This window comes from Hyperoodon ampullatus (assembly GCF_949752795.1).
Source record: "Hyperoodon ampullatus genome assembly, chromosome: 2".
Lineage (NCBI taxonomy): Eukaryota > Metazoa > Chordata > Mammalia > Artiodactyla > Ziphiidae > Hyperoodon > Hyperoodon ampullatus.
Genome location: NC_136915.1, coordinates 117,844,515 through 117,861,808, shown reverse-complemented (window position 1 = coordinate 117,861,808; position 17,294 = coordinate 117,844,515). Strand labels below are relative to the sequence as shown.

General features: G+C 55.2%; 1 protein-coding gene across 1 annotated transcript; it reads left to right on the top strand.

The window, feature by feature from the left end:
• The first annotated feature begins 833 nt into the window (after window positions 1–833).
• Window positions 834–8,431, top strand: TAGLN2 (transgelin 2). Its single transcript, XM_079697045.1, has 5 exons — window positions 834–871; window positions 6,009–6,216; window positions 6,691–6,865; window positions 7,172–7,274; window positions 7,581–8,431. The coding sequence occupies exons 2-5, from the start codon at window positions 6,037–6,039 to the stop codon at window positions 7,720–7,722; spliced, it is 600 nt and encodes a 199-aa protein (XP_079553171.1). The 5' UTR covers window positions 834–871; window positions 6,009–6,036; the 3' UTR covers window positions 7,723–8,431.
• Window positions 8,432–17,294: the final 8,863 nt, after the last annotated feature.

Below are 17,294 nucleotides of genomic sequence, written 5' to 3'. Positions count from 1 at the left end.
CAGGGGATACGGGTTCGAGCCCTGGTCCGGGAAGATCCCACATGCCGTGGAGCAACTAAGCCCGTGCACCACAACTACTGAGCCTGCGCTCTAGAGCCCGCAAACGACAACTACTGAGCTCATGTGCCACAACTACTGAAGCCCACACATCTAGAGCCTGTGCTCCACAACAAGAGAAGCCACTACAATGAGAAGCCTGCACACCACAACAAAGACTTAACACAGCCCCCAAATAAATAAATAAATTATAAAATAAAAAAATAAAATTGTTTAAAAAAAAGAAGTCAAGTCTGAACCCTGCGTCCCAACGCTGATCATGCCTCTTGGGCCCTGGGCACAGAATGACCTCACTGCTAGTCTGGGGCTTGAAGAAGGTGGGGAGCAAGACCACCAAGACCCGGAGCTGTCCTGGCCTGCTAGCCCCAGTCCTGCCACACCCTAGACAGTTGTGTGGGGGTGGGGGTGGGGGCGGTGAGCGTCTTCCTGTGCCTCCATTTACCTAACCACCCTTTTTAAACCAAGAGGTTTCTTCCAGCATAAAAACGCCCACAGTCTTGAGCTAACCTAGGCAGAAAGTTTCCCACTGGGGCACAAGTTTAAGGGCTTGGGGTAGGGGTAGGGGTTCTCAAGAGTGGAGGCTACTGCCTCCAAGTCCTTTAACTCAGGCTCTTGTCCACCGCCCCTCTCTTTTAAGCACTGCCTCGGCTTCTGGACTGCGGCGCCTTTAAGCCCTCTCGGCCCTTGCCCCGCCCCTGGTCCGCCCCGTCCGAGGCGGGAGCAGGCTGAGAACCATCGGCCGGGCCCGGCCCCGGCGCTTCACTCGCGCTGCAGACCCCGCCTTGAGTGCGCAACTCTCCGGCCCGCGTGAACGGTGAGCTGGAGGGAGGGGTCTCTAGAAAGCTAGAAGCCAGAGCTTGCGACTTGCTCCAGTGAGCTTGGTGATCAAGGGCTAGCAGGCAAGGGTCCGTTGACTGCTCTGCCCCTCCCCGGGCTGTCAGGTCTGTCCCCAGGCTCTGACCCCGCATTGTTGAGCAATGAGGTCAGCCGCTGTTGCGAGTGCATAGACGGGGCCGGCCGTCCGGATCAGGGACTCGGGGACTGCGTCCTGCCCGCCGGCTCCAGCCCCGGGTCTTCGCTGGGGTGGGGAAAGGGGGGCGTCAGGGATTAGCTGGCTGGCCCTGAGTGATGGAGCGTACAGGGTCCCGGCGCCCACCCTGGCCAGCTCGGCGCCGCCGGGGCTTCCGAAGCGACACTTCACTTCCTAGTTCCAGGAGCACGTGTGGGTGCTGCCTGCCCTCTGCGTCCCCGAAGCCGACCTTTCTGTTCATGCTTCTGCAGCTCGTTTTTCTGGGGATTTGGCGTCGCGGGTTGGGGCGAGGGGGCTCCGTGCGCGGGTCCCGCAGTGGCCTCGCCTTCCCGGGTTCGGGCGGGGAGTTGAAGCTCCAATCGCCTCCAGGAGAGTCCCCCCGACCTGAAACAGCTGGGAGGCTGCAGCCCTGCCTGTAGGAGGCGGTGTTGAGGGAGGATGGATGCTTTCCAGGCCTCCAGCCCCTACGGGAGCCGATGCCCCCACCCCTTGCCCCCTGCTGCTGGGAAAGTCGTGGTGGCCGCGGGCGGGCGGGCTGCCCAGACCACTGCGTCACCCCAGCGGCGGGCGGTGGGTGATTCATCCCAGTAACGGCCCAGGGTGTGGCGAGGGAGGGGCGGCAGGACCGGAAATGGACTGCCACCTCCCCCCACCGCCCCCCTCCCTCTGCAGGCCTCCTGGAGTCTCCTGGAGCCGGTATCTGTGAAGTTCTGGGGCACCTTGGTGTCTGTGAGCAGAAAGAAACGGGGTAGAAGTGAGGATGGACTGGTGTAGGGATCCGGTGTAGGAGGAGACCTGTGGCTCTCCTCGTTTTCTGACTCCAGAGCACCAGACAGAGGGACAGCTCCCCGTCTTTAACCCCACTTCCAGTTTCTCCTTCCTAGTCCACAGGGAAGACTGCCGAGGAGGCCAAGATAGGGTGGGGCCGGCAGGGCCCTACCCTTCCAGAATCAACAAATAAGTCTTTGTCCAAGTGCAGTTCTACCCCCCACCCCCCCACTCCACACCCCGGGTCCCTCTTTTGCTCTCTGGGGATTGGCCTCTAATCCCTTCTCCCCACCCCCATCCCTTCTCCCCCACCCCCATCCCTTCTCCTCCACCCCCATCCCTCTCCCCCACGCCCCCCATCCCTTCTCCCGCCCAGGATTTTGTTATGGGGCTCTCTAGCTCAGAATGTACCTTCTGTTCCCAGGACATTTCTTCTACTCCTGAACTATTTCCTTAAATCTACTTCTCTACCCCAAAACTTGTAATTTCCCTTCTCCGCACGCCCTCCGTACCCTCCACAGCTGCTTCCTTGAGGAATCCCTTGCACCTGTCTGTACCTGTGAAGCGGCCCCTTTCCCAAGGATCCCACTTCTGCTCCCCGCCCTCGCCCCGCCCCCGCCCCGCCCCCACTCGGAGCCTCCCCGCCACTCCTGCGCCGAGTGGATGTTTCTGCCTGGTGCCCCCACCCTGCCCCATTCCTGTGTTTGGTACACAGAAGCCATGGCAACGGCCCCCACCATACCCCTCCTCCTGCGCAAGCCTTGTGGCTTCCTGTTTGTATAGCTTCAGCTTTCTCTTCTGCTCGCTGACTCTTGATACCAAGGGGGCTGCCCCAAGGTGGCCCCTCAATCATAGGTCTCCCATTACCCCCGCTCCCTGTGGCACTTCACTTTGGGGGCAAGTATCCCTGTTTCGCCTTTTCAAAATAGTCTTAATGCCAATTCTGGATTGGGAAGTTCCCCTGTGTCTTCTCTGCACAATGAATGGAGAGTCCCTTTGTCTTTCCAGTTCAACACCCCAGCCAGGAGCCCTGGAATCCTACTCCCACCCCATGTCCGCTTTTTCTTTGGCGTCGGCGGTGGGGTGAGGTAAGCTTCCAGCCCAGGGTCTGGGTGGGGCTGAGGGCTGGAGTGCCTTTTGTGGCCCCTCCCCCTTTCCCAACTGTTGTAACCTTGTGGGTGGGAGTGAGGGCTGTTCCCACCGCTGTAGGCAGCTCTGGAGTTTAGGTTACTCACTGCCAATCCACCCCCCAAGCTGTGCAGCTGTTGTTTTCCCTTTGGACCCCCAGCTCTGGGCATCTCCCACACAGCCTTTCCCCACCGCAGTAGGCAACTGGCTACCTTCCCTCCTTTAAGGGAGAGCCAGGGTAGGTCCCCTGAGTGTCACTAGCGTGGGCCACTCCAGTTCCAGCGGCCGCAGCCCCTCAGCGTGTGCCTGCTCGCGGTGGTGGGGAGAGCAGCCGTGGGCAGGCTGGGCCCGTCTGGCCTGCCTCCTCCCAGAGCTCTGCTTTATGGCTCTGGCACCTCGGGATCTAGGGCAATGGCCACCGAGTGGAGCTGGGACACGGCAGCTGGAGTCTGTGACCTTGCCAGATGTGCCCAGGCACCAGAGTTTAGGCGAGCCCCCAACACCCACCCAGAGGTGGGTCTGGGAGGCTGAGTCTGTCCTGCCCGTCCATACCCTAGGTGACACTGAAGGGGTCACTCTTCGGTCCTACGCTCCCCTCCTAACCCTGGTGTCTGGGTTAATCATTCCCCTGTCCTTTCTTTCCCTGGGCCATAGTGATCCCTGGGCCTCAGGCCACTTGGCTTCATGGAGACACAGCCCTGAGGCCCAGGTGACCACAGTGAAGCTGCTCCCAGAAGTGAGGTCTGAACATTGGGCTGGGAAAAGGGGGCTTACTGGTGGCAGCAGCCTCTGGCCCTCCTCTCCTTCCTTCTGAGCCTCCCAGCCGTGGCCCTGTGCGTCAGGGGTCACAGGCTTACGGAGACCGAGTGGCTCTCGGCTGGGCAGCTGGGGCTGGGCTGAGGGGAGAGAATCTTGTCTCCCTCTCTCCACTCGACCAGCCTGCCCTCCCCCTGCTGAGTGTGTGCTGGCTGGTGGTGTGGGTCAGGGCCCAGACTGACATTTATCTGGCCGGGCTTCCGGGCTGGGTGAAGTGGGGCTGGGTTGTCTTAATGAGGCTTAACAATAACTGATATGGGGAGGATCGCTGCCGGAAATGTGCAGCCCAATAGGCTGCAGTCGGAAGGAGTAGCCATGTTGAGGTGGGGGGGAGGGGACTGGCCCGAGCCCCAGCTCTGCTGAGGCTGAGAGGTGGGAGGGCGTTTGAGGCAGCTGCTGTCCCTGTGGCCTGCCCCGAGGCACAGTGAGGGGGTGTTGGGGTGGCTCTACATGCTGTGCACGGGACCCAGGGAGCCAGAGTGACTCCCTCCCTTAAGTCTGACCTGGCCTCGGGCCAGAGGTGGGGAGAGGCAGTGTTTCCCTTCCCTCTCCTTGAACAGAGGTGCCTGGCCTGGGGCATCCCCTTTTATGTACAGTCAGCCAGCTCTATCTCAGAGCAGAAAGAAGAGCCCATGGGGAGGGGATGGGGGCAGGAAATGGGGTCCTGGCTCCCCCTCGGCATGGGTAGCATGCCTAGGACAGGGCTCTGGGTGTGGGACCTAGGCAGGGAGGTGGCAGGTGGGGACAGACTGCCCACTGCGAGGTGCTGTCAACCCAGGCCAGTGGTCAGGAAACCACCCAGTTCTTCCTAACTGAGGTCCTCCAACTAAGTTAAAGAAACCCCACTGTGTATTTCCCCATCCCTCCCTCTCTTCCTGGGTTTCCCTAAAAATGCCACCCAAGGCTCCTGGATTAGTGCCCTATTCCTGCTGTAACAAATTATCACAAACTGAGTGACTTAAATCAACACACATATAATATATTGCAGAGCTAGGTTTCACTGGCTAAAATCAAGGTGTTGGCAGGGCTTGCATTCCTTCCGGGGGACTTAGGGGAGATTCCATTCCTTGCCTTTCCCAGCTTCTGGAGGCCATCTGCATTGCTTGGTTCATGACCCTGCGTCACTCCAACCTTGGCTTCCTTCTCACTTCTCCCACTCTGACTCATCTGCCTTCCTCTTTCGCTCATAAGGACCCTCGTCGTGAGTACATTGCCCCCCCCCCCCCCCCCCGGAGACCCAGGGTACTCTCCCTATCTCAAGATCTGTAATTCAATCACATCTGCAAAAATCCCTTTTGCCATATCAGGTAACATTTCCAGGTTCTGGGAATTAGGACATAGACACCTTTGGGGGGCCATTATTCTGCCTACCACTGCTTCTAGAAAGGAAAGTAGAATTAGGTATTACCTGGTTTCTCATGGGAACCCCTTTGCCTGGTGAAATCTGTTAAGGACCTACTCAGACCTACCTCTTCCAGGAAGTCCTCCAGGCTGCTTCTGCCAATACTCCTCTCTCAATTCCTATAACATATGGTCTGACTATGTAGTTTAATATTCATCATGTACAACTCTTGCCCTTTCATGTGTGCTCACTTTGTCTCTCTGATGGCACTGTGGGCAACTTTAGGACCAAGGACTTCTGTCTCTTCCACAATCCCCAGCACAAATAGTGGGTGTTCAATTAAAATCCAGTGGCTAATTAAGGGTAGATCTGTCCAGTCCCCTAGCTCCTGACATAGGTTTCTCCAGCCACTCCATATTCTTTCCAAATCATTCTCTTGCCCAGAACTGGAAAAGGCAGGGTTGGGGTTAGAATGACTAGTTTGCCTTTGCTAAAACTGACCACCCCAAATGAGGGACTTAACCCCCAATCCTGGCCTCATTTACCCTATTTTCTATTCCAGTGGGTTTTATATTTCATTGTAGCAGTGGAACCATTCAAATGAAGTCTAATGGGAAGCCTCAGTAGAGTAGACAGGCTACCTGTCACAGGGGTGGAAGAACCCAGAGGTGCCTTAACACCTCCTAGAGTTCTGAGCACTGAGACTCTAGCCCATGTCCAGGGGTTAAGGTGAGACTTCCCTCATTTGGTGGCTGTTCTCACCTCCTCACCTCCAGGGCCCACCCTGGGGATATGGTGTGTGTCAGAATCCCCCACCCCACAGGCTGCAGAGCGCTGATCACAGGCCTGGATGTGTCCTCTCCCCAGCTTCCCCCAGACACCACCACCCTTTGGAATGGCCAACAGAGGACCTGCCTACGGCCTGAGCCGGGAGGTGCAGCAGAAGATTGAGAAACAATATGATGCAGACCTGGAGCAGATCCTGATCCAATGGATCACCACCCAGTGCCGCAAGGATGTGGGCCGGCCCCAGCCTGGGCGCGAGAACTTTCAGAACTGGCTCAAGGATGGCACGGTGAGAGCTGGGCGCCTCTGACCAGAAGTGCCAGGAGAGCAGGGCTGGGTCTGAGGGACCGGGGATTTTCTCAGCTGAAGAACGGAGGGCAGCCCCCTCCCCGCTTTTCTTGAGCCGGGATATCTTCATCGTGCAGAGGCCCCCTGCCTTCCTCCCTCCCGCTGAGGGAAGTGGGAGGGTGAACGTGCCTCCCTGCAGTGGAAGCCGTGTGTGACGGAAGGAAGAGGAGCTCTAAGGGAAGAGCTGGGGGAGGTGTGCTGTAGTTGGTAATCCTGGAATAGCACGGTTTACACTCTGGGCTCAGAGGCAGGGGGCTGGGCAGGAAGGAGCCTGATGCTCACTCCAGGTAGAGTCAGAGCTGTCTTCAGGTAGGAGAGGCATCTCTGCGGTTCACTGTCTCTAGCGCCGAGGGTGGTACATTCTGATCTGTGGTAGGCAGGGCCTCACTTCTGCACACCTACTGTCCTCACCCAGGTGCTGTGTGAGCTCATTAATGGGCTGTACCCCGAGGGACAGGCCCCGGTGAAGAAGATCCAGGCCTCCACCATGGCCTTCAAGCAGATGGAGCAGATCTCCCAGTTCCTGCAAGCAGCCGAGCGCTACGGCATCAACACCACTGACATCTTCCAGACTGTGGACCTATGGGAAGGTGGGTCAGGGCCAGGGCACTGTCATCCAGAAGACCAGAGGCTGGGCTGGGCCATGTCCACCAGGGAGAAGGGGCAGGTTTCTGACACCTGAGGACAAAGAGTGGTGTGTGTGTGTGTGTGTGTGTGTGTGTGTGTGTGTGTTTATGGAGGAGTTGGCCATATTGGGGGTTGGGTTGGAGAAAGATAGGGAGACCAAGAGTAAAAGACTTAGGAAGCTTGGCCTGCTGACTTAGTGATAGAGGTGGAAGCCTGGCATGCAGGACCCCAGACCCACTGAGGCCAACACACCCCCTCCCCCTTCCCAGGAAAGAACATGGCCTGTGTGCAGCGGACACTGATGAACCTGGGTGGCCTGGCGGTAGCCCAGAACAATGGGCTCTTCTCTGGAGATCCCAACTGGTTTCCCAAGTGAGTACTGCTGGGGCAGCCCAGGCCCCGGGCTGGCGCGTTGATCCTGCCCACTCCTGTCCCTCGGAAATGCCCCTTACAAAGCACTTTCACATTCCTCGTCTCACTTAATCCTCACGAGTCTCCCGGGATGGCAAGGGACAGTCCCTTTTGAGATATGAGGGGGTGGCTTCAGAGAGCTCAAGGCTCTCCAGGGCCGAGCTGGCACCAGCACTTAAGCCAAAGAAAGCCTGTGCTGTGTCCATGGAGGACATTTACTGGGGCAGCCTCCACCCTCCTCCTAACCAGCACTCCCTTTCCACGCAGGAAATCCAAGGAGAACCCTCGGAACTTCTCAGACAACCAGCTGCAGGAGGGCAAGAATGTGATTGGGTTACAGATGGGGACCAATCGCGGGGCATCTCAGGCAGGCATGACCGGCTACGGGATGCCACGCCAGATCCTCTGATCCCACCCACAGCCCTGCCCCTGCCTGCCGTGAATGGTTAATATATATATATATGTATGTGTATATATATATATATATATATATATATATATATATATATATATATATATATATATATTAGCAGTGACATTCCCTGAGAGCCCCTGGAGCTCTCACGCTCCCCTCTGCCAGGGTGGGGGCCTGACCTGTCTCCTCCGGGGGTGCCTGACGGTGGCCTCCACACTGTGCTTACTAATACATCCCCTTCTCTAAATCCACCAAAACTGGACCAACTGGCCTCTTTTGCCCGGGACCAAAATTAGGGGGGCATCACCCCCTCTCCCCACCATACCTCTTCTCTTTCTCTCTGGCCTCTCTTCCCCTGAGCCCTGTGCCCTAATCCATTCCTTGGCTGGGAGTCAGGGATGCTGCCTAATGGCCTTCTGCCCACAAGTACGCCTCGCCCACAGCTGTGGCTGCAGGGACTTAATTTATAGGGAGGGGTCTGTGGCGGCTGCCCCCCCAGCCCCAGCTGGACTGCGCTCACCACACTTCTGAGGCAGCCTGCCCTGGCAGAGGCCTTCTGGCTTCTCATTTTCCATTCCCCTCTCTGTGGCTAAGGGGTGGGAGTGAGGGGACTCGGGAGGGAAGGCTGCCCACCATGGGCTGGGGCTTGAAGAATCTGAGTTTGCTGATTTAAATAAAGAATCTCTGTCTTTTTTTGGATGGACTCTGGCTGTGTCTGGGGCCACTGAGTCCACTGTTGGGAAGGGAGGAATGTGGGGGAAGGGCAGTGACTGGCTCCAGGGAAGAGGGCTTTGAAATGAAAGGTTACAAACATCTCCCTATCATCCATTTCCTTCCCATTCTTTTTCTCACTTGGTTTAGGGGTGGGGTTGAGATGGGACAGGCCCTCCCAGCTGCCCTCGGGCTAGAAGCCATGATGACAGCATACATGGCCAGGGTCCACAGGGAGGGGGGCCGTCACCTACCCAGGTGCTCCTGGCTGGGCCCTTCCCACAGCCGGAAGAGTTCTCAGCCACTGCAGGAAGGTGGGGCCGGCCGTCCACACAGTCCTGAGTCCTGGCAGGTGTCTGGTTGGGAGGCCCTCAGGCAGGCTTGATGCAAGGTGGCCTCTGGTGGCCAGACCAGTCTGGGGGCCAGGGGTAGGCATTGTGGTGGTGAGGATCTGGCGAGCTGGGGGATGAGTGAGCAGGAAGGAGTTGGTGGTGGTGGCTGGAGGCAGGAAGCCTTGTTGATCATCCCAGGCACTTGTGAGCTGCTTGCTGGTGAGAGCCTAGCAGCATTCCTTCTGGACGGGTGGCCTTGGACCACAATAATCAATTTTGGGGTCAGGTTGTCCTGAGCTCCCGGCCCTGACCCAGGCATGAATGTAGTTCCAACCCCACGGCTTTCCCATCAGACCCTGTGTCTCCCTAGAGGCTCTGGGCCAGTCCCCCACTTCAGCTCCCACCCGCGTCAGCCAGCCTGGCCTCCACTGTCCCTCTCCCCATGTCTACTTCAGTGTATCTCTATTTCCTGAGGATGGGAAAGCCACAGCATTGTGCCTGAGGGTGACCAATTGTGCAGTGGTGGATAACAAGAGAGCTTCCATTCTCCTTTCTCCCACCCCACTGTGGTTCCCTCTGCCAAGAAGCACCTACTGTGTGCCAGACCCCATGCCACTGCTGTACATTAGCCATCAGCTCAGGGGCTCTCCACCTTATCCGAGCTCCAGCCATGGGCGAGATGGTATTTGCTTGCATGCTGTGCTCCCTTGGGCTGTGGCACAGATAAGATAGGGTGCAGCCTATTTGCAAATTCCCAGGGGATTAGCTGTCACTCCACCCCGTTATCTCCCAAGCCTCCGTGGAATGCCAGTGAGGAAGAGTGATGTCATCGCAGAGGCAACATTGAATTCATTGATATTTAAACTAAAAAAACAAACCATTTGCACCCTTCTCTGATTTAACTATAGCTCTAATGAATTATGGGTCACAGGCCTCACGACTTTCTGGGACTGGCACACCGCAGAGCCAAGACTGAGAACCACTGTCTTCTCCCAGCAGATTCCCATGTTAGTCCACGAGGTGGATATAACTGTATTATTTCCCTCATTTTGTTCCCAGATGAGCATACTGGGTCCCAGGACAAGAAACTCACCCAAAGGCACATAAGGATTTAGTGGGCGGACAGGGGTTTTGAACCCAGGTCATCCTGGCTGGGAGCCGGCTGAGCCTATGCTGCTCCAGCTGGACTGGATTTGAGAGGTGCTCAGCCACGGGGCTCACCTCCCTCCTGGCTGGAACCACCACCCACCAGCAAGCTCTGGGAGGCCCTTCCACGTCGCCCCTTAATCCACTTCGCTCCAGGTCGCAGCTCCTTCCTTCTGGAAATGGCCTCCATTGACACCTCAACATTTTGTTTTGTTTTCTGTTTGCTTTACAGCATTTTGTTCCATCTGAAATCACAGTTTTATCCCTAATTTGGCCCCTCTCATCTCTCCTGGCACTCCATCAGGCCCTGGAGCCCAGAATGGGTCCCAGCCCTGGGAATAGAAGGAAAAGCTTCTCTGAGTGGCACCCCCTTCTCCTGTCATCTCCTAGCAACTCATTCCCCGTGGCTTTCCACACTGGTGTTCCCTAATACCCTGCGCGTGCAGGACGGTTCCTGCTGCCCCGAACAATCTCCCCTTCCAGGTGTCACCGTGGCTACTTTCTCTCCTTCAGGTCTTTGTTCAAATGTCACCTTTCAGGGGCTCCCCTAGTGGCGCAGTGGCTGAGAGTCCGCCTGCTGATGCAGGGGACACGGGTTCGTGCCCCGGTCCGGGAGGATCCCACATGCCGCGGAGCGGCTGGGCCCGTGAGCCATGGTTGCTGAGCCTGTGCGTCCAGAGCCTGTGCTCTGCAACGGGAGAGGCCACAACAGTGAGAGGCCCGCGTACTGCAAAAAACAAACAAACAAACAAACAAATGTCACCTTTCAGTTCAAACATACTGCCTTCCCTGGCCACCGTGTTTAAAATTGCACACTCCACTCTCAGCCTGCACCCCATCCTCCTTCCCTCCTTTCTCCTATCACTACGTGATACTCAATGTATTTTACTTATTTATCTTCTGTCTCCACCCACAGGATGTACACTCTGTAAGGGCAGGTTTGTGTTGGTTTTGTAGATGCAGAGTAGTGCCTGGCATGTTGTAGGTGCTGGATAAATAAATATTTGTTGAATGAAAGAATGAATGAGTGAATATCACACTGCCCTCATGCTCCTGAATCCCCTGGCCTGGTGCCCAGCCAGCCCAGGGTCCCAGTGACCCAGCCTGCCATTGGATCTGAAATGAAACCAGTTTCCATATCAGTTTTCAATGCTTCCTCATTTCCTGTCAGTTTCCAATGCTTCCTCATTTCCTGTCAGTTTCCAATGCTTCCTCATTGTTCATTTCCCAAAGGTAAAAACCGGAGAAGCCAGTTCTCCCTATAGCCAGAGGAGTGGAGGTTGGGAAGGGGATGGAGGATGGTTTGTGTGCTCTGGGCAAGTGGAAGGTGGTTGAGGATTTGGCAGAAAAAAATGGGAAGAGGGCAGGAGGAAGGGGTAGGAGCCGGCATTGGTTCATTTACTCCTTGCCTTCAGCCTTGCAGTGGAAGATCACTGTGGAGGTAAAGGGAAAGTAGGCTTGGCCCATGGTGGCTGATGGGAAGGAGAGCTGGAGAAGGAAGGCAGGGAGGAGGAAGAGGAGGGGGAGGGGGAGGAGAAGGAGGGGGGAGGAGCAAGAAGAGGGGAAGGGGAGGAGGAAGAGGATGGGGAGGGGGAGGAGGAGGAGAAGGGGGAGGGGGAGGAGGAGGAGGGGTTCACAGTGTGGCTGACCTGTAGGGGAAAAGTATAGTTCTGTGCCGTCTGTTCATGTGCAATGAGTGTGCGTCCAGGTGTGTGAGAATTCACAGGGCCAGGGCTCAGGCGGTGGGATTGGGAGGAGGTGAAACTGTGACCTTGTGTGGAGGCTGCCTGTGAGTATGTGTTTACCAAGGACTGGGGACTGGGGGTGCAGAGAGGTGTGTGTCGGGTGTGTGTAGGCAGAGAGTAAGCGTCTGAGTGTTTGTCCATGGCTCCATGGAGAACAATATGTCCATTCCTGCCTGTGCAGCCCAGAGAGGCCTTTGAGAGCTTGGCAAAAGGCCCAAAGACCAGTGGAACAGGGAAAGGGCTGGGCAGTAGGGCCCCAGGGAGGGAGCAATAAAGGGCCTGGGATTAAATTTGTTGAGGAGAAGGCTAAAGGTAAATTAGTAACTGTCTCCTTGTGAAGAGATGAGTTTTAGTCCCAGTGGCTAGGGAGGTAGATTAAAAGAAAATGCACTGAAGTTGCACCTAGAGAAATTTAGGTTAAACAAGGAAAAGTGATCCTCTTGAGTCTGAGGTGTTACTAGCCTCTGGATTCTCTTAAGGGTCAGGAGGAAGGTCTTCAATAATAGGACAAATCTCATCTTCTTAAGGTGGAAAATGAGCAATTCTGCCTGGGAACACTCATATACACACCCATTTTTTCATTCATGTATTAATTCCTTCAACAATTATTGGGGTTCTACCCTATGCCAGGCCTTATGGGGGATATGAAGATTATTAATACATGATCTCTTTGCTCAAAAAGTACCTAGTCCTGTAGGGGAGGGAGGTAAAACATGGATAGGAGCCATGATAATTCAGAAAGCCAGTGACATGTGCCTTTGGAGAAATGCAAATAGGGCTCTTTGGGAGGATCACCTGCCAGCCTCCCGCAGCCCTGGATCATTTCTGGGGTGGAGGTTGGTGATGATGTCATGGTGAGCTGAGGCTACGTGCCTCAGGGATCCTCTCCCCTGATCTGCTGGGGGGAGTGGGGCTGCTGGTTGGTGGGGGTGGGATTGCTCCTCCGGAAGAAGGAGTAGTCACTGGCTCTGTGGTCAGAGGTCAAGTTTCAGTGGGGGGTGAAGGGGCTGTTCCTTTCCTGCCTGGAGTGGGGTTGGGCAAAGAAGCCTGAGTCAGGGTGAGAACCAGGGATTGGGTGGGGAGAGATCAACATCACTGGGGGAGGGTAGGTGGGGAGTGGGCCATACAAGCATCTCCCCAAACACTGGGGCTGTCACACCATTTCACCCCGCTGTGAGCAGGGCCTGAATTTTGAGTTGTGTTTCCATGAGAGAAATGTAGCTCCGTGCGGGGCTGAACCATCACGGTGATGATGATGATGATGATTCACTACCATTTTTCTGTTACTCACTCTGCTGAGAGCTTTACCTGTATATTGTATTTGTTCTTTCATTATTTCAAAAAATATTTATTGAGCACCTATTCAGGGCGAGGCATCTACTGGGTGTTGGAGGGTACAAAAGTCAACAAAACAAGTACTAGGAGGAGTACTAACTCCTGGGAGGAGCTAGAAGAGCAGAGAGCCAATTATAATGTGATTTGTGGTGTGCTAAGGGGAGTCTAGGTGAGAACCCAGAGGAGGGGACTTAACCCAGCCTCTCGGGGAGGGGCATCAGTGAGGATTTCTGGAAGGTCTGAACGGAGGATTTAAGGATAATTAGAAGCATAAAGGAGAGGCCAGTAGTGTTGAAGAGGACAGCGGTCTCCGGTCTCTGCCGAGCTGCAGCATGGGTGTGGGCTGGAGGTGGGAATGTGCAGGGCTGGACAGTAGAATGGGTGTGTTTAGAGGCCGGAGCGGTGGGTGCTGAGAAATGCACATCATCAGAGGGCCTTCAATGTCAATGAATAATTTTGGACTTTTCATTAAGGGCAGGGGAAGACATTGAAGGATTTTAAGCAGGGGGATGAGGAGATGAGAGCTGGGTTTTAATTTAGCCGATTTCCTTAGGCTGCAGGGTAGAGAATGGCCTAGGGTTGGAGAAGACTAGTGAGTGAGGCAGGCCAACTCCAGGAGGTTACTGCAGCAGTCACAGCAGAGGCAAGAACGGCCTTGGGAAGGAGGGCCAGTGGGGTTGGAAAGAAGAGACTGGATTTCAAAATCGTTTAGTACTCTGACTGTGCAGAGTTGAAGAAGGGGGCGAGGGATCCAGAAAGACGGGTTTCTGGATTCAGCCACTAAGCAAATGGTATCTGTGGCTAGGATGGGAAATCCAGGAGAAGGGGCTTGACCACCACCACAGAGTGTTATTCTCTCCTATTTTACAGATGAGGAAACTGAGGCTAAGAGAGCAAAAGTAACTTGCAGAACCTACCTAGCAGGTGGCTGAACTGGGACTTAAAACTTGTGGCAGAAGAAATCCAAGCTAATTGCTCACCCCATCGTGGAGCTCCCTGGCTTGGTGGCTGACCCTGGGGAAGGGTTCGGCCTGCAGCCAGCATGAACTGTGGTTTTTCTGTAGGTGGAGGCCAGGGCCACAGTGAGGAAGGGAGAGGTCTGGCTTAGGAAGAGGTGCAGGAAGTTCAGCTCTGCAGCAGCCACCTCTCCAAGGCAAATGGAGATCTGGCAGCCACAGAAAGGAACTAAGAAACCCTGAGGCCCAGGCCCTGATCTTGCAACTTGGGGTTTCTGTCCTGAAGGTCCCCTGATTTTTTTTTTTTTTCTTTTTGCGGTACACGGGCCTCTCACTGTTGTGGCCTCTCCCGTTGCAGAGCACAGGCTCCGGACGTGCAGGCTCAGCAGCCATGGCTCAAGGGCCCAGCCGCTCCTCGGCATGTGGGATCTTCCCGGACCGGGGCAGGAACCCGTGTCCCCTGCATCGGCAGGCGGACTCTCAACCACTGTGCCACCAGGGAAGCCCAAGGTCCCCTGACTTTTTGGAGCCCTCTGACAGCCTACCATTTCCTTCCAGCCATAAAGACTACCATAGCCCCCAGGACAGTATCTGAGAGTTGTATTTTCAAGGCACTTCCATATCTATTAATTCCAGGGAGACTTGTCACCTCTTGGGAAGGCTTGAATATTTTTATACCCTTTGGGGAGAAGAGAGAAACTGAAACCGAGAGACTGAAAGTGATGGGTCAGGGTCCCAGGGATCTTGAGAGTAGAAAGCACACCTTATGTGTCTTTAGATAGCTCATGGTTCTCAGAACATTAGTAGCAGGCCCAGAGGAGCTCAGCCCAAGTTCATGGTTTTGAATTGGTTCTGCATGTACTAGAATCCAGGTCTCTGGACTCCTGGTCAGTCACCGGGTGTTGAAAATACCCATGTCAAGCATCCCTGGGGATGGGCTGACTGTAGGCCCCATCCTGTATTTTCCCCCAACCCAGCTACCCTCTAAGACTGCGAGCATTGGAATCCCCTGGGGTACTGGTTAGAAATGCAGATTCTAGTTAGTCCTATTAGACCTATGAGGCCGGGAATCTGTGGTGGAGGTGATGTGGGTGGTGTCTTGAATTTGCATTTCAAACTGGCTTACCCCATAATTCTTAGGCAGCAACACTGTCCTAGGGGATTTGGAGAGAGAAGTTTCTCCAACAAGGAAACTGAGCTCTGGGCCAGCCCTGGCTGCGCCTTGAACGGGAGTTGTCCCCACACCCCCACGCTGTACTGTTTGGCGACTGTGGCTGGGTTGCCGGGGGAACCAGGCTGTGTAACTTCCTGGCTTGGGTGGTTTTCCCCTCCTTGGCCTTATCTCAGTATCCGCCACCCAGTCCAGGGCCGTGCTGGTCACGTAGGAGGGGAAGCTGGTGCCAGGTGTCTGGAGACGTGTGCAGGGCACCAGGGCGACACTGGCCCAAGGACCTGGGGCGAGCAGGAGGGTGATGAGATTTTGAAGAAGTAGGGGAGGCTGCAGATTTGTTGATGACTTTCTCCTTGGCCTGAGGGTTATCTGCCCAGTGGGAACGTGGCCAGGTAGGGAGGTTGAGGAAAAGGGGATGTATGACCAGCATGGGGCTCTCTCTGTCACGGCTCTGGAGGTTCATCTCCTCATGCACGCCTCCTCCCGTGGGTGGGGGCACCAGTATCAGAGGGTGATGTTGCCCTTCTGGCCTGTGCCCTCTCATCTTTCCCTCCCTCCCCCATCTAGACGCAGGGCCTCCAGCCAGGCACAAGCATCACCCTGTAGTCCCCACTTCACTCCCACCCTAACCATCTTCCTCCCCCAGTTCCACTCCACCCCAACTCTTTCCCTGGTGCTCACTATCTTTCTCCTTGGCCCCAAATTTCTTCTTGTTCCTCAGGCTCTCTTCTCCATCCCTGTCCCTTGCCCAGTCTCTCAGGTTGTAGCAGGAAGGCTCTACAGTTTTGAAGAATGGGAAAGAGAAAGAGAATTTGGAAGAAAGCAGGAAGGCAGCAAATTCCTGGAGGAAAATAATTCATGCATTTAAGTATTTATTTATCTTTTAAGCCATACTTTGTTTTAGAGAGACTTGAGGCAATTTTGATAGTTCAAGTATTCCAGGAAGAAGGGGGTTGTGAAACAGTCTCTCAGGCATCCTTTGCAACTTAGAGGATTTACAGTCTGACTCTTGGTCGTTTATACGACACTGAGGACAAAAGACATTCTTCCCCCCCACCCCCCCACCCCCCCACCCCCCCATCCCCAGTACCTCCCTGCTCTGTGGGAAGGAGAAGGGAAGAAAATCACCAGGCACTATGCAAACTGATTTTCCAGCCTGGTCTGCTCTTCCCAGCGCCTCTCTTTTGGGCTATTACCCACCGCCCAGATGAGGAAACAAGGCCCAGGTGGTTAGGCAGTTCACCTAAGGTCTCTCAGCTATAAGTAATGGTGCCAGGGGTCAAAGTCTGTTGGTCTGGCTCCAAAATCAGTCACTAATTTTCTTCTTCACTGAGCTGCCCCAGGAGCACAAGTCATGGGAGAGCATCTTCCAGGCTGCCTTAGATAGAATTGTGGGCTCTGAACAGCCTAGGAAATGATGATTTACTGAGACCTGACGGGCATCCTAGAGTTCCCATCACGGGCAGGTGTCACCCCTAAGATGGGAGTAGAAGCTGCCCAAGGAGGTGGGTCCGGAGGAAGGAGCTGGGGCCTCTATCCTGGAGAACTGCGAGGATGTGTATATGCAGCAAAGGAGTTCGGAGAAAACAGGAGTGCAATAGACCACCACTAACCCACAACTCCATGCACTTAACACAAAGTCTTCTATGGGAATGTGGAAGCCCCATCTTTTTGCCCTTTGTCCATGTGGGGCCCTGCTCCCCCCATGCCACATCCAGAATCCACAACTGTGATCCCTGTTCCTAAATGCATATCAGAGAGAGAGGGAGAGAGAGAGAGAGAGAGAAAGGGAATCAGTCTCCTTTTTCATGCTCTTAGGAGATATGCTCTAGTGAGAGGCCAGAGTTTTCATTTTAACCAAATGGCTCCTCTGGGTCCTGTCTCCCAGGCTCCTCCCATTTAAATGTGCTTGTTCATCACAGAGTCAAAATTCCTATCCCTCCTGCCTCAGCCAATGTGGGGAGCATCTCAGGAGAACAGCAGGGTGAGGCCTGCCTGACCCAGCGCCCCAAGGCCTGGTAGGGTGAGGAGAAGCTGAGGGACCCAGCCCAGCCCCTGGGCTCTGCTCGCTGCTCCGAGACACCCAGCAACTCTCCGGGATCTGGGCTCCTGGCCAACAATCCTGGGTTTACTGTGAGACTTCTCTGGGAGTGGCGACTTCATAGGAAGT